Here is a 17,285-nt window from a genome sequence, read left to right as displayed (position 1 = left end):
TATACCTATTTCTATGCCATCAGCGTTTGGTATATTTTTTGAAAAGGCTGTGTATGTAAGGATAATTGATCATTTTATATCACACGATTTGCTATCAAATGTACATTTTGGCTTTAGAATTTGTTTAACAACTGAAAAGGCTATATTCTATTTTCTCTGTGAGGTACTGGATGGGTTAAACAAAGGTTTTCGAATGCTACACATATTTTTTGTTTTAACTAAGGCATTTGATTGTGCTGATCACAAAATATTGCTCCAGAAGTTGTACCATTACTGAATACGGGGAGTAGCTCACAATTGATTCACCTCTTACTTTAGCAACAGACAGCAAAAGGTCGCTATTCACAATGTTGAGAATGGCTGTAATGTGGGGTCTGAGTGGGGTACGGTAAAGTGGGGGGTGCCCCATTGATCAGTGTTGGGGTCACTCCTGTTCCTTATTTATATAAATGATATGCCCTCTAGTATTATGGGGAACTCTCAAATATTTCTGTTTGTTGATGACACTAGCTTGGTAGTAAAGGATGTTGTATGCAACATTGGCATGGTTTCAAATAGTGCAGTTCACGACCTGAGTTCATGGCTTGTAGAAAATAAACTAATGCTAAATAACAGTAAGACTGAGTTTTTACAGTTTCTGACACACAATTCAACAAAACCTGACATTATAATTTCACAGAATGGGCATATGATTAGTAAAACTGAACAGTTCAAATTTTTAGGTGTTCAGATAGATAGTAAGCTGTCTTGGAAAGTCCACATTCAGGATCTTGTTCAAAGACTTAATGCTGCCATTTTTACTATTCGAATGGTATCTGAAGTGAATGAGCATTCAACATGAAAATTAGTGTACTTTGCTTATTTTCATTCACTTATGTTGTGTGGTATTATATTTTGGGGTAACTCTTCCTATTCTAAAAGAATATTTTTGGCTCAGAAATGGGCAGTTCAGGCAATAAGTGGTGTAAGTTCACAAACCTCTTGTCAACCCCTGTTCACGAGTCTGGGTATTTTGACATTGGCCTCTCAATATATATATTCCTTACTGTCATTTCTTGTGAACAAGCTTATTTCCAAGAATAAGCAGCTTTCACTCAGTTAATACTTGACGGAAATCAAATCTGCATTTGGATAAGATTTCCTTAAGTCTTGTGCAGAAAGGTGGGCAGTATACTACTGCATCCATTTTCAATAAGCTACTACTTGAATTCAAAAATCTTAGCGGTAATCCACATGCTTTCAAATCAAAACTGAAAAGTTTCTTCATGGGTCACTCCTTCCATTCTTTCGAGGAGTTCCTTGAGAGATTAAGCTGATACTTGTTGTATTGATGATTGCATTTACTTAAACTTATGGACTGACTTTTTTTCAGATTCATATACATTTATTCTTATCTGTTATTATTTTTATGTTGTAATTTCATGTACTGACACATTCCATGACCTTGGAGATTTGTTCCTCAATTTGGTACTACGGAACTTGATGTGTAAATAGATAAAATTAAAAAAACATAAATGAAAAACTAGAAAGAAACAACATCATACAATAATAAATAACAGAAAGATACCTTTTTAAGAATAAAAGATTGAATTCAGAATGCTTTTAAAGAGAAGAAATAAGAAATCAGGAACAACATCGGCAGAATAAAGGAAATGCCAACATGGGGATAAAAGGAGGAGTACTGTAAAAACTGGAAACAACAATAGTAAATAAGAGGAACTGAAGTCCTTAAGTGATCCTAGTTGGTCAATACAAAGGTGAAAATAATAAATAAATAATAAATAAAAGAACAACTTCTTCTAGGGTACTTTGCATACTTTCACACAATTCTGGGACAGAATAAGTGTTGGGACAAATATTTAAAAAATCAATCAAGAGCTAACTACCACATATAAAAATACATAAATTATCTTAGCTTTCAGAACTAATAGTTATTTCTTCAGGAAGGAGAAAGGTACAGGTTGGCAAAGGTTAAAAGGTAATGGAACGTCACTCATACCCTAGCATGAGTGTCCACCTGTTGTCATGGCTAATAATAAAACTGAATTATGTATTAATTCTGGTACATACACTCATTATACCAATTTTAAAAATAGACCAATAGATTTGTTTAGTGGAGTTCTGAATTATGATAAAAAAATTCACGGCATTCACCAGAGCTGTTTCTGTGTACTTCATTGCAATTTTACTGTCATGAAGGACCTCCTCCACAATTTAGTGAAAAAACAACAACAAACCACACACATCATAAAATAAAAATATTGTTAAAGTATAGCTTATCTGTATTGCCTATAAAAGAGAGTGTTTGATTGCACGTCTTATAACAACACACATAATTAGCAGAAATAACTACTTCAACTTGAAAAGAATAGTGTTAACAGAGAACCTGCCACTGGCTCTGGAAACAAATACTCTTACCAGCAACATATTAAATAGTTTTCTTGAGTTTCTTAAAATTATTATACTTGCATAACAATTTCAGTAAACTGTCAATTAGAAGCAAAAATATTAAAAATTAATTATGTAAATGAAACAATTGTTTTCCTTTTTCCAATAGGACATAAATATTTCTCAGGTGCAAATTTTTTTTACAAAGCACATATTTGCCTGAATACTGAGGATTACCTGCAAACACAGCAGTTGTAGCAGGTTCAGTAGAAACTGACTCAGTTGTAGGATATCCTTTTGTAGTTATTGAAGAACTCTTGCCACTAGGAGTTACTTTCACACAACACACACAGTTAACTATGAGTAAAATCAGCATTAATAAAAGGGATGTGTCCATTCTGTCAACCAATGTTTGGCGTGAACACAACTGACTCTTCTAGGAAGTTCCTTCCACACTTCCTTGATTGCAGCAACATAATCATTCATTCGGTATCTGGGTGTGGTTTACAATCAAGCATCATATTCAAAATGGTGTCAACTAAATGAAACTGTTCAAAACATACACATTTCCCATGTACCTTTTATTTAAAATATCAATAGAGAAATAAGAAAGCACACTCATATGCACATAACAATATAAACGCCAGTTTATCAGGTTCAGCCAAAGAAACTTAAGAGTTAAAAACTTATCTTTGATCCTATCTTTAGATAATAGTCAAGTAAATAATCTACACATGACTCATGGTAGTAAGAACAAACAGGTCCCAGCTGAGAAGCAAATCTTATCACAGGAAGAGATAAACAGTTATGGCTGGAGGGGAAAGCTGCTTGTGATTACAAAAGCACACAGGCATCATCGAGTACATGATTAACACTATGGTGTTCTTGCCTTAGCTCTAAGCAATATCTCTTGCCTTGGCTCTAAGTAATATCTAAAAAATAGCAGTACCTATGTTGTATACTGGATGCACCATTCTAAGTATTCTCAGACACTATCTTTCTAATTTTAGGCTTTATTGTCCCTCTTTCTTTTACATTCATAGAGAAATTTTGCTTGTAAAGTATAATAGACCATTGTGTAATTAAAATTAAGATTGAAAAATTTCATATGCTTCCTTCAAATACCAGGTGTTTCAAAATGAATATTGGGGTTTTAAGGCTTTACATTCAACTTAAAATTATAAAAAATACATCAAATGAAAGGGCAGCTCAAAGAGTTTTGTTTGTATCATGTTGGAAGCCCTAAAGCCTAGAGACTACAGTTTACATGCCAACTTTGAAAACAAAATGTTGCTGCATGATGGTAAACATTTTCTGGATTGTGGTTTCTTCAGTAGTGACTCAACATTTCACATACGAACACACTTAATGTGAGCATCGGGGCTCAGTAAATCACTATAATATCATACAGTTGCAATGAAATTCCTCAAACTTGAATGTTTTTTGTGCCATATGCCAGTGTATTTCGTTGGAGCAACCGTAACTGGTATTTCATATCTTGATGCACGAGAACTATGGCTCTTTCCTCAATTCGAAGAAGTTTATTGGGCAGCAAGGTTGTCCACCTCACTGGACTAACTCATTAGACTACTGGTTAAATGACATTGTACCCAAATGCTGGATTGGCCACCAAGAGGGCAGATGAAGAGGTCTCCAATTTCACTCGATTTTATGCCATGCGATTTTTACATTTTGGAGTTAATAAAGTACTATGTGAATGTGCCTCCAGTACCAGCTGATCTACCTTACTTAAGAAACCAGATTGAAACAGTTGTTGCAACAATTACTCCAGACACACTGATCTAGGTTTGGGAAGAACACTTCTTTCAACTCAATGTGTTCTAAATGATGAATGGTGCTCACACTGAAAACCTGTAAGAAAAACTGTTTGAATTGCTATTTCAGTTTAAGTATTATTTATAACTCTAAGTTGAATGTGATAAATGCTTTAAAACAATAAAATTTTGATATTTATTTTGAAATGCCAGGTATATGCAACAGTTGATAAATAATTCTGTTGTACTTGTCTCGAATGCATAAACTTTAGAAGAGAAACCGCATTGGCTTTCTGAGTTATTCAAGGAATAAACAAATATCAAATTTAAAAGTAAAACAAAATATAAAAATTAAGAGAAAAATATGGGATCAGAATTCTTGGGGTCTATATAATTTAAAATGTCTGTGGAGTTGAGTGTAAGTAATGTGAACGATTCCATAGTTTTCAGAACATTGACTGTTCTTTACAGTTCAGACATGATTATTATGGCACTTTCATGTATGAGACAGTACCTAATCTCCTCTTTATAACATTTTATGGTAAATTATGAAAAAAACAAAGCCATCAATCAACATAATGACCATAAATTGCACAAAAATCGAATTAATGAAACCCTTTTAGGCTATGTAGAAAAGAGTACAAAGAGGGAAACATAATGACAAAGAGAGTTGTACCAAAAAAGATGGAAAACATAACATTTTTAACAACTGTGCAACTAATGGCAAAGCAAGCAACACTGGGTAAATTAAAGAAGGTGAAACTGAACTGGAATCTGCAATAAAGATAAAAATATGTTTCCTGTTAGAATCGAAGACTGCCTTCTGTTTTATCATAGTGTTTCTTATGTACAGCTCTTAACATTACAACACACAGGGAGATACAATGAAGCTAGTAAGGAGAATTTTTGGTGTAATCTGGGTGAATAAATGTCAATATTTAATTAGGGCAAAAGCAACAATTGACAGATATGCATATGTTCAGGGTGACAGTTATTGGACTATATGAAATAAAATTGTCATAACTTCTGAACAGTTTGCATTAGGATGTTCAAACTGTAGTGTTGGCTTCAGGGCATAATGGGAATTAATATGTGCATGTATGATTTTGCTTAGCGGTGAAGCCCACTTTCTCTAGCATGGGTTCATCAATAAGCAAAGCTGGTGCATTTGGGGGACTGAGAATTCGTATTTCACGATCAACAAGTGTCTTCACCCTCAACGGGTGATTGTGTGGTGCACAATTTCCAGTCACAGAAAATAATCAGTATGATATTCCTTGATGGAACAGTGACTACCAAACAGTATGTGAAGGTTTTGGAAGATGATTTCATCCCTATTATCCAAAGTGATCCTGATTTTGACAATATGTGGTCAATGCAAGACAGAGCTCAACCTCATCAAAGCAGGAGAGTGTTTGATGTCCTGCAGGAGCACCTTGGGGACCGCATTCTGGCTCTGGGATACCCAGAGGACCCTGCCATGGGCCTCGATTGGCCACCATATTCTCCCAAGTGCAACTCCTTTTTGTGGGGCTATATTAGAGACAAGGTGAGCAGCAATAATTGCAAAACCATTGTTGAGCTAAAAACAGCCATTCAGGAGATCATCAACCACATCAATGTTCCAACACTTCAGCAGGTCATGCAGAATTCGTTATTTGTCTGTGCCCCATGATAGTCAATAATGGCAGGCATATCAAACATGTCATAACCTAAATCTGAATATCAGTGCTGATGTTTACATTTTGAATGAAGTGTGTGCAATCTGCAGTTTGTAACTAATTTACATTTTCTTCTTATAGTTCAATAAATGTCACCCTGTATATAAGTGGAAGCAGATATCACAATGCATTCAATAAACTTGACAGTAAGTGGGAATAATTCTAATAAAAAAGAAAAGAAAAGAAATCCATACAAAAAATTTGGTAACTGTAACAGCTGATGTCATAATGATGCAGCTTTTAGGTTATCTGAGATTTTGGATATGGCAGCACTTAAAAAAATATGCACCGATTTGTGGAAAGAGAGTTCATGTTAAGACCTATTACAAACAAAACTTCTACCAATTAAATATCTTTGCTTGGTGGGAAGGGGTGGTTGGTTGTTGAGTTGTTGGGATGTTTAAGGTGGACTAAACAGCGAAGGTCATCAGTCCCAGGAAGGGGTGGTGGTAAAGAGAAGCAGATAATAAGTATGAGTACCCCATTTCAGATAGCTTTCTTGTACTAAATATCCTGTTTCAAGTACCACAGTTTCCATTTCATAGTTGTTAAAGAAAGTAAAATAGCATCTATCCATTATGCTACTGGACCAACCAGTTATAAAGTAGTCCTCATTTTTGTCTTTTGTTTTCAATCAAACCATAACTTTGAGCAACAATCAGTAAATACTCAGGTGAGGATGGATGGAAGATTAGGCAATGAGAGGAGAGAGTGGGGGAGGGCAAGGAGTGAAGGAAACTTGGAGCTGGGGAGAAAATTGAAAGTTTTATTTCCAATGGTACCATTTCAGCACTTGCCGTAATGGATTTAGGGGAAGCATGGAAAATCTAAATCTGAATGATTGGAGGAGTGAACCACCACCCTCCAACATGTCATTCCAAGATGAACCTAAGGTCTTGTGATCCCACTAACTGAGGATGGCAGAGATGGGTTCCAATATCTGATGGAAGGAAGCTTTGTCCAGGCTGAAGATGATTGGTCAGGCTTCTCATTATCCATCAAAAGTAGTTTGTGATCAGAAACATTACAGTTATTTATGAACTACTGAGTTTTCATGAAGGTAGGCGCTTTCCAGCACCTGTTGGAAATACATTTCTGAAATTGCTGGCAGAAAAATTCATTTTGCAAAGGAATGCTACTAGCTGGAGTAGAAAATAGCTGACAAACATGCTGATAGTCTGCTCCGAGGGTCAACAGGATGACAGGCGTGAATGTAAAACAGTTTCACATAACTGCTTGGAGTCCACAAAAACAAGAAGTCATCAGGCAGTCATCATGAGTATAGGAGAAGTTGTGGACCATGTGGAGACAGAGGTGGATTTTTAAGAGTATCAAGTATATTGAGCCACGAGTAAGTGCTTCTGAGAAACTGATAAGGTGGTAGAAAAAGCTTTGAAAGGGGTCAGGAGAATGTTCTCACCTATGTGTATGGAATTCTGCTTGATCTTCTGATTTTTGAAGTGAGTGAGCAATGCATAAGCTCAGTAGGAAGAGACCTCATGGTAGAGAATGGGGCCAGTAGCTATCTGGTGGTTGTGTTTAATAAAAGTGAAAGACCTGGCAGAGTTTATTTGTAGCCAATATATTACATTTGTTTTTGTGGAGACTTGAAGTAGGGGCTATTGTGTGTGATCTGTTACCTACTGACTTTGAACTGTTATTGTATTTTATCTTTATGGTAATTACAAGCATAAGCTTCAGGCACGAGGTAGGATAGTGGTTGTTTATGGTGTACATTTTCCAATCTAGTGCTTGGTCAGGGAGCCTTTCTGTAAATCATTTAAATGCTAAAGGAAACTTATTAGTGGTATAGGACTGGTGACAATTTAAACCTTGTCTCATTGTGAACAGATACACTCCTGGAAATGGAAAAAAGAACACATTGACACCGGTGTGTCAGACCCACCATACTTGCTCCGGACACTGCGAGAGGGCTGTACAAGCAATGATCACACGCACGGCACAGCGGACACACCAGGAACCGCGGTGTTGGCCGTCGAATGGCGCTAGCTGCGCAGCACTTGTGCACCGCCGCCGTCAGTGTCAGCCAGTTTGCCGTGGCATACGGAGCTCCATCGCAGTCTTTAACACTGGTAGCATGCCGCAACAGTGTGGACGTTAACCGTATGTGCAGTTGACGGACTTTGAGCGAGGGCGTATAGTGGGCATGCGGGAGGCCGGGTGGACGTACCGCCGAATTGCTCAACACGTGGTGCATGAGGTCTCCACAGTACATCGATGTTGTCGCCAGTGGTCGGCGGAAGGTGCACGTGCCCGTCGACCTGGGACCGGACCGCAGAGACGCACGGATGCACGCCAAGACCGTAGGATCCTACGCAGTGCCGTAGGGGACCGCACCACCACTTCCCAGCAAATTAGGGACACTGTTGCTCCTGGGGTATCGGCGAGGACCATTCGCAACCGTCTCCATGAAGCTGGGCTACGGTCCCGCACACCGTTAGGCCGTCTTCCGCTCACGCCCCAACATCGTGCAGCCCGCCTCCAGTGGTGACGCGACAGGCGTGAATGGAGGGACGAATGGAGACGTGTCGTCTTCAGCGATGAGAGTCGCTTCTGCCTTGGTGCCAATGATGGTCGTATGCGTGTTTGGCGCCGTGCAGGTGAGCGCCACAATCAGGACTGCATACGACCGAGGCACACAGGGCCAACACCCGGCATCATGGTGTGGGGAGCGATCTCCTACACTGGCCATACACCACTGGCGATCGTCGAGGGGACACTGAATAGTGCACGGTACATCCAAACCGTCATCGAACCCATCGTTCTACCATTCCTAGACCGGCAAGGGAACTTGCTGTTCCAACAGGACAATGCACGTCCGCATGTATCCCGTGCCACTCAACGTGCTCTAGAAGGTGTAAGTCAACTACCCTGGCCAGCAAGATCTCCGGATCTGTTCCCCATTGAGCATGTTTGGGACTGGATGAAGCGTCGTCTCACGCGGTCTGCACGTCCAGCTCGAACGCTGGTCCAATTGAGGCGCCAGGTGGAAATGGCATGGCAAGCCGTTCCACAGGACTACATCCAGCATCTCTACGATCGTCTCCATGGGAGAATAGCAGCCTGCATTGCTGCGAAAGGTGGATATACACTGTACTAGTGCCGACATTGTGCATGCTCTGTTGCCTGTGTCTATGTGCCTGTGGTTCTGTCAGTGTGATCATGTGATGTATCTGACCCCAGGAATGTGTCAATAAAGTTTCCCCTTCCTGGGACAATGAATTGACGGTGTTCTTATTTCAATTTCCAGGAGTGTACATTGGTGACCTTATTTAGATTGATTTACAAATGCAGCAAGCAACCACCAATTCTGGGTTTCGAACTTGTGGTGGGGAATGAGTCAAAGAATGTTAGTCCTCGTCCTCCACTCCCCTCCTCCCCCCCTCCCTCCACCCCCCCCCCCCCCCAAGAAAAAGGGGGGGTTCATCTAAACATTCCCATTCTAAAGCCATGCAGTCCAGAATCAGTACATCAATCAGGTGAAATTGCCACAAACATTGAGGAAATAATCCCACCAATGCATCAGGTTGAAGATACCCTTTTGGTAAAAGACCATGTTCTGCTGCTTGAAGAAGTCCATACCTGCCAGCTGCATATCCTCATCCGACTGGAGTTGTTGACCTTTCAAGACCTTGCTTAAGGGACCAAAGGCATGATACTCACATGGGGGGAGATCAGGACTACAGGGCAGGTGCTCAAGTGTCTCCAACTTGACTTGGTTAACTTCTGTGTTACAACATTTGCAGTATGGAGACATGTGTTATCATGAAGCAGCAGTACCTCTTGTTGCAATTTTCCCAAGCATTTTTCCTTAACTGACACAGTAATTGCTCCAGCATTGTGCAGTACTGGTCCCCAGAGATGGAGACACCAGATTCCTTGAAATCAGTAAATAATGGTCCCCAATAATCAATGAATAGGGTGATCATCCCTTTTCCACCAGACTGGCTCTTGAACTTCTCCGGATGAGTGGATGATGGATTATACCAATACATCATCACCACTTTCGACTCCTGTTCCCAGTGGTGGCACCACCCATCACCTGCAACAGTGCACACAAGGTGTGTTGCCTTCAGCATTGAAATGCATCAGATGCTTCAGGCAAACAGCCATCTGGTTTGCTTTTCATTCAGCATTTAATGCCCAGGATATCCATTGGCTGCAGATCTTACAACTAGCCTGACTACTGCCAGCTGATGTGTTGCACACTACCAGAGCTGATGTTGAGATCCTTCGCTAGCTCTGAAATGGGTGTGCTGGTCTGCATTAATTGCATCATCAACTGGCGACTTGTTATTATCCATAATGGATGAGACCAGCCTCCCAGATCAAGCAGTGTCTTGTGTTGATTGTGGTGCACCATTCCACAAATGTGATTTCTGACAAACATGCTGCCCTACACATGTTCTTCATTCTCTGATGGATGGTTATTGCTGTGTGTCCCAGCTAACATGAAAAGAATAACAGCACATTAGTCCTGTTTGGATGCATTTGCTAATATCATCACCATAATTCACATTTCTACATATACCACATGCACATTGGAAAGACACAAATACCACAGAAATCTTTTGCGTACATGCTGGTCCTTGTATACGTGCATCAGATTTGTGCTACATTGTGTATATTGTGCACTGTATACATATCATAAAGACTACACATATTCTGTAAGTGGCCTAGAGTAGGCCCTCACACAATACAACAGAAGCTTATGGCATGAGGTGGAAGGAACATTTCAAAGTGTCTCAACCAGTGCAACACCTCAACAAGTGTGTGCATAAATAATGCTAAAAATAAGATTTCAACACTGCTTTCATGAAGCCTTGATCTCACCCTTAAAACTGAAGGAAGAATCTCTGTCTTTCAAAATAAAATGTTGCTAATGACATTTCCTTTTCATTTCATGAAAACTAATACATATGATGGAGTAATGTAAATATAAGAAAAACTAAGTTAATGTACCTCTGAGTCTACAAACATCCCATACCTCTATGGTAAATCGAGGCGGAAACATGGCTACTACAGTATACCAAAAAAGGAGTTCATATAATGTTCATTCATTCAGAAGTTTTGAGAAAGTAATTCAAATACCTGTTTTGCTTTAACTTAATTTCCCAGCATCTTGAAGTACTCTGCTCCAAAAGATACACACCAATGCAGCCTTGCTTTTAGACAGTATATGCTTCAAGCTACACCCCACTGACTGTCATTCATACACATTTCATAGGCCTCTTCAGAGATTCAAAATGGTGCCTGTGGCGTCTCTGGCACAGAGTGCCTATCTTTGGGTCTTTTTCTTAGGATTAGCGAGTCTGATGTGAACTTTCTGCTTGTGATATGTGAAACAGCCATAACTGTCATATGTACAAGTGTTCAATAAATGTATATTTCATATCAAAGTGAGTTATCTCTTGACTAATCTCCCGTGAACCACAGTGGTGACCCCGACATCATCGACGTCTCATCCAGCATTATTTGTGCTTGTTTTCATCATTAAGTCACATCACATGCCAGACTGCATTGTTTAAACCATAATGCATCTATCTGTGACTTTTGGTGCAAGTGTACTGGGCCCCTTTAACTCTGCCAATTGCAACCATGAATGGACAAGTGTAGCTCCTTTGAACTTGGTTAAAAGTGAACAGTTATTTACGCCCAGTCATGCCGGCAGCCACCTAACCTTACCCATTACATCATCACCTTCAGGTACAATGCATGGGGTAGCACATTCTCATTTACATAGTGTCAAGCACCCCCCTCCACCCCCTCCCCCTACGCACGCCATTTCCGTGACACCAGTCACCTCAAATGCGCCGGTTTCTGCAACCGTTGCACTGTGGTTGCACCATGACCACCTTCTGATCACTTTTGTAATGGCACCAGCCATTCCACCTGCGCTGGTTTCCAGATCTGCCACCATGATCACCCCCAGCCTGCTATTGCAATGGCACCAGCTGTTACACCCGCAGCTTTGCCGGCTGGACACACCTTGCCGGCTTATATACCCACCGCCACCTCTGCTCCCTCCATATTGTATGCTGCATTTGGCCAACACTCCACCCAGTCCTCGGGAAACGCACCATTCACCGCTACTGCACTTTCCATGTTGGAAGCGTCCTGCTCCACCCACACCGATCTCCAGCTGCTGGTGCAGAATCAACATGTGTTACCAGGCAGGTTCCCTAAACTACATGCATTGCAAAAAGTCAACACAAAAACTTCGTTTGCCTTAGTTGACCACCTCCTGGACATCCATGGCATTTCCAACGACGGTGCCCATTTTGTCTGCATGGTGATCCATCTCCACCCACATACAGACCTCATCAGCGACTTGCTCCTCTCACCACCTGCCTCGCACAAAAATTCAACGGCCAAGTCACTGCTCATTGAGCATCTTTCCCACTCTCTGGTGGAGGCTATACAACACATCTTGATGACCGCACACTTTTGCAACTTTGGTGGCATCTACATGCTTTCATCGAAGATCACGCATTGCCTGATGTCACTCTTTAGACATTGTGGATGGTCAAAATAAATTTGGATCTGCAGCTTCATCTCCTGTCTCATGTTGTTGACCCCCTCAAGGTTTGATTACATATGGCAAATCAGGCTTATGCCATCATGATCACTGACACTACCTGTCATGAATGACGTCTCCACCATCCTAACACACCTGCACCTCCAGTTCTGGACCCAGCTGGCAGAGGCTGGTGCTCTTGCCTCAGCACCTCAGCTGTCCATCAGGAGCTGCCACCTAGCAGCCTACAGGATGTACTGCCAGCGGATTCCTGACAGCTGCTGACCTCATCCAAGCAGCGACCTGATCGGCTGCCAGCCCCGCCACAGTCACCCACTACCCCCGCCCGCACCGCGCCAGCCCACCACCAGGCCTACCCACTGTGCTGGTTCCATGCTACTTATGAGGATGCCGCTTGCAATTGCCGTGAGCCGTGCATCCACCCAAATGAGTCTGGCTGGCACATTTAAGCGCCATGTCCCATCACGTACCTTCATGGCACCTATCTACCTACATACGCTGTACCACCTGCTTCAGCAACACGATGCCTCTATCACACAGATATCTCAACCGGCATTTGCTTTCTCATCAACACTGGTGCCAACATTAGCGTCATTCAAGCCATGCTGTCAATGCGCTATCCCCCACTACCCTCACCTTGATCACCGCCAACCATTCTCCCATTGTGGCCCAATGCTCCAACAAGATGTTGCTTCACCTCTCACCGGTTCACACCTGCCCTTGGGCCTTTCATGCTGCTGATGTTGATGAACCTGTGATCGGGTTGAATTTTCTACACCATTACAAACTTTCACCAGACTTGCAGGGCACCATGCTCCACCATGCATCTGGCTCTACAGTTCCGTGCACAACCAAGTTCAGCATCACTTTGCTCTCTGCCTCCTTGGCTGCACTTTCCACATGTGCTTCCCTGGTCGAGCGCATAACCTCATGTTTCTCCGATTTATTGTACATGCACTCCCAGATCGACGAACTCTGCACACAGAACAATGACTTATGTGCCTACATCACCTTTGCCTCTGCTGAATTGTCACATGCACAGTGTACCATACATCACCTATCTGCAGACCCACAGCAAGGTGGCCCAGCACATGCCTCTACAGAGCCTTCTTGCCAACCTGCTCTAGTGTCGAGCGTTCCACCACCTGCTGTTTTTTTTGCATCATTGCAGATGAATCTCCAAGACGCACTTGCATGTGCCTCTCCAGATTCTTTGCACCACTTCACTCCTGCATCATCCCTTCTGTCACTGACTACAGTCGATGCCTCACCTATGTTGCCCCAGTTCATCAAGGTCAGTAAAAACCAACATTGCCTGTGGATACCTTCTTGACCCCTCATGCTGACTCCGCTACATGATTATAAGCCATCAGTAATGGCACTTACCATACAATTCACACCACCTGTTCGTTATAAGGCCAGGCACATTAATGCTTCCAAACTTCTACGCGCCAGGGAGATCGTTCAGGATCTGTTGGCTTCGGGCATCCTCCACCCCACTGATAGCAACTGGTCTTACCCCAGTTCACTTTGTTCCCAAAAAGGACAGCACCTTATGCAACTGCAGGGACTACAGGTCCCTTAACCCCTGCACCATTATCAATAACTACCCTGTACTACATATCCAAGATTTCACGCAGTTGCTTCATGGCTCTACCTTTTCATCTCTATTAGATTGTTCCAAAGTATATTACCAGATTCTTATGCATCCACCAGTTGTTCCAAAGACGGCCATCATCACACCCTTCAGTGTATTTGAATACTGTTACGTGCCTTATGAACTGAAAAATGCTGTGCAGACAAGGCAGCAGTTCATTGATTCCCTTTTGCTTCCTCTGTCTTTCGCTTACATTGACTTAGACAATATCATTATCTTTTATTCCTCCACTGAGAAGCATCAAGTTCACCTTGCTTCAGTCAGTTTGCTGCCAACAATGTGCTGATCAACCATGATAAATCTCAACTATGTTCCACATCCCTTACCTTCCTTAGCCATTCCGTCTGTCAACAGCCTCCGGCCGACACATCCTCTTATCGAAATCATACTTAAACTTCCTCTCCTTGAGGATTATGGCCAGCCGGAGTGGCCGAACAGTTCTAGGCGCTACAGTCTGGAACCACGAGACCGCTACAGTCATAGGTTCGAATCCTGCCTTGGGCATGGATGTGTGTGATGTCCTTAGGTTAGTTAGGTTTAAGTAGTTCTAAGTTCTAGGGGACTGATGACCTCAGAAGTTAAGTCCCATAGTGCTCAGAGCCATTTGAACCTGAAGATTATGCTCAGCTCTGTCATTTTCTGGATATGGAAAACTTTTACCACCAGCATATTCCTCAAGCTACCTCTGTCCAAATGGCCCTCACCAATGCTCTCTCTGGCAACCAATGTTCGATGCTTAAAACTGCCCTATCCAAAGCTGTTACACTCGACCACCCAGATCTGAGGTCTGTGTCTCGATCACAACTGATGCCAGTGATACAGCTGTAGGCGCTGTTTTACAGCAGCAGACCGCCAACTCCACCCAGCCCCTCCGCTTCTTTTCCAAGAAACTGACTAAGAGCCAGTGCAAGTAGTTGGCATTTGACCATGAGCTACTTGCAGTGTACAAGGCAATTAAACATTTTTGTAGTGACCTCGAGGGGTGACCCTTCATATTCTATACCGATCACAAGCCACTCATGGAAGCTATTTGTAATCCGGCTAAAGACCTTCCGCCTAGGCGTTTCTGCCATATGGACTGTGTCTGTCAGCACTCTTCCGAAACATGCTATATCCATGGCATGGAGAACATTGTGGTAGACTACTTTTCCCACATCTGCATGCTAACCACACCACTGAATCTGGAGGAGCTCACCCGACTACAAACCGATGATGACGATATACAGCAACTAAGATCAGACAATGGTTCATCGCTCTCTGTCCAGCCCCATATGCTACCTGGTTCAGCAATCCCTGTCCTTTGTGACACCTGTACAGTCACACTTCACCCCCGGATCCTGCCACCCTTTGTCATATGGTCTTTACTGCCTTGCATGGCTTATCTCACCCTGTGAATGAGCCACGACCCGGCTGGTTACAGAGCGCTTTGTCTGGCCTGGTGTCAAGCACAACTGTCGCACTTGGAGCCTTGCATGCATTCCATGCCAGCACAGCAAGGTCAGCAGGCATTCCCAACCTCCTCCGGCAAGTTTGACATCCCTAAGGGGTGTTTCTGGCACGTCCATATCAATGCCATTGGACCCCTTCTGCCATCTGAGAGCTACAGATATATCTTGTCAGTCATCATGGCTGAGACTATCACCCATTCCTTCATCTTGGCATGGGTTGCTTGCTTTGGCTGCCCCTATCTCTCACCATTGAACAGGGATGCCAATTAGAGTCCGCACTCTTCGCACGACTGTGGCATCACCAAGTTTCATACCACAGCTTACCACCTGCAGGTGAATGGCCTCGAGCAGTGGTATGTCACACTCCAGACCACCCTAATGTGTCACTAAGGCCTATGGTCGGAGGCTCTCACATGGGTCCTGCTGGTTATTTGCTCAGCTCATAAGGACTGTCTTAACGCCTCACTCATCAAGGTTCTGTATGGCAAGCCACTCATTCTCCGTGCCGAATTGGTCGAGGATTCACCTCCTGCCGCATCCAAGGATCTCCCCGCCCTGGTTGAGCATGTCCCCATGCACTCACACAACTCTACACGCTTCCCCCTCCTGCCCTGCTCCCACACCACACCCCCTGTGTTCATTCAGGAGGACCTAGCTACGTGTGACTTTGTTATCTTGTGGGACGACACTGTGTGGGAAGCCCTTCAGCCACTCTATTCGGACCCTCACCATGCACTACGCTGCAGTGCCAACACATTTGTCATCCATTTCCAATGACGGCCCCAGATAGCCTCAGTTAATAGACTTAAACTGGCGTGGTCCCTCAACAATGACCTTCCTCCTGACGCAGCCGCCCTGCCTTTGGCTGACCCGTTTCCACCCACCGACACCTCTCACGTGCAGCCATTGGAACTGCCAGGTTGCAGCACCACCGACACCGCCACAACCACTTCCCATGCCGGCTACCACCAACACCGGTCGCATTGGCACCGAAATTACAACTTCATCCGGTGAGCCTTCCCTCCACCATGTGCCTCACTACCAGGGGGAGGGGGGTGGCGGTTCCTCTGTGATGTCTTTGGTGCAGAGCGCCCTAATTTTGGGAACCTTTTTCTTTGAACTAGTGAGTCTGGTGTGAACTTTCTGCGTGTGATATGTGTAACAGCCATAATTGTCATATGTACTAGTGTTCAATAAATGTACACTTCATATCAAAGTGAGTTATCTCTTGACTAATCTCCTGTGATAATCACAATGTGCATAATGGTTTAAAAAGTCCACAACATGGGTAAAGTAACATCTGTATTTTTTTTTTTTCAGTTCATTCATACAGTATGTACATCTTTCAATCAAAGCATTATCTATAAGTTCCAACACTTTCGGCTTGCAGTTTTGGTTACAAAAATGTTGCCTGTTTATTCAATAATTTGAACTGTGGCTAAAGTGTCTAACATTTATTTAACTTCTTTGTTTCTGAACAATCAAAACATGAAAGCATACTGGTAAAGATGACTGATTATTGGGGTGCTAGGAACAATTTGGACTGTAACCTCTGCTATATAACTGAGAATGATATCATGCACACAACTGGAAATGCACCTCATGCAAATGTGAAGAAGTGTCACTCTTTGAGCAATACAATAAGCCCTATAAGTAGCATTCAGAAAATGTGTAAATGTGTATCTTGATGAACTTCTCAACAGATTAGCATAATTACACGTGAGTGTGATTGGTGAG

General features: G+C 42.7%; 1 protein-coding gene across 3 annotated transcripts in view; it reads right to left on the bottom strand.

The window, feature by feature from the left end:
- The window catches only part of LOC124622596 (phosphatidylinositol phosphatase PTPRQ-like), a 431,781-nt gene extending 428,826 nt beyond the window's left edge, over positions 1 to 2,955 (bottom strand). The window contains exon 1 of one of the 3 annotated variants that reach the window (XM_047148348.1): positions 2,626 to 2,955. In XM_047148348.1, coding sequence (XP_047004304.1) covers positions 2,626 to 2,785 — 160 coding nt within the window. In that variant the 5' untranslated portion in view covers positions 2,786 to 2,955. The remainder of the gene's footprint in view (positions 1 to 2,625) is intronic. The other 2 variants (XM_047148350.1, XM_047148349.1) reach the window with 2 other exon arrangements.
- Positions 2,956 to 17,285: the final 14,330 nt, after the last annotated feature.

Source organism: Schistocerca americana, chromosome 7 (assembly GCF_021461395.2).
Source record: "Schistocerca americana isolate TAMUIC-IGC-003095 chromosome 7, iqSchAmer2.1, whole genome shotgun sequence".
In the NCBI taxonomy this organism is placed as follows: domain Eukaryota; kingdom Metazoa; phylum Arthropoda; class Insecta; order Orthoptera; family Acrididae; genus Schistocerca; species Schistocerca americana.
This window is presented reverse-complemented; position numbering and strand designations above follow the sequence as displayed.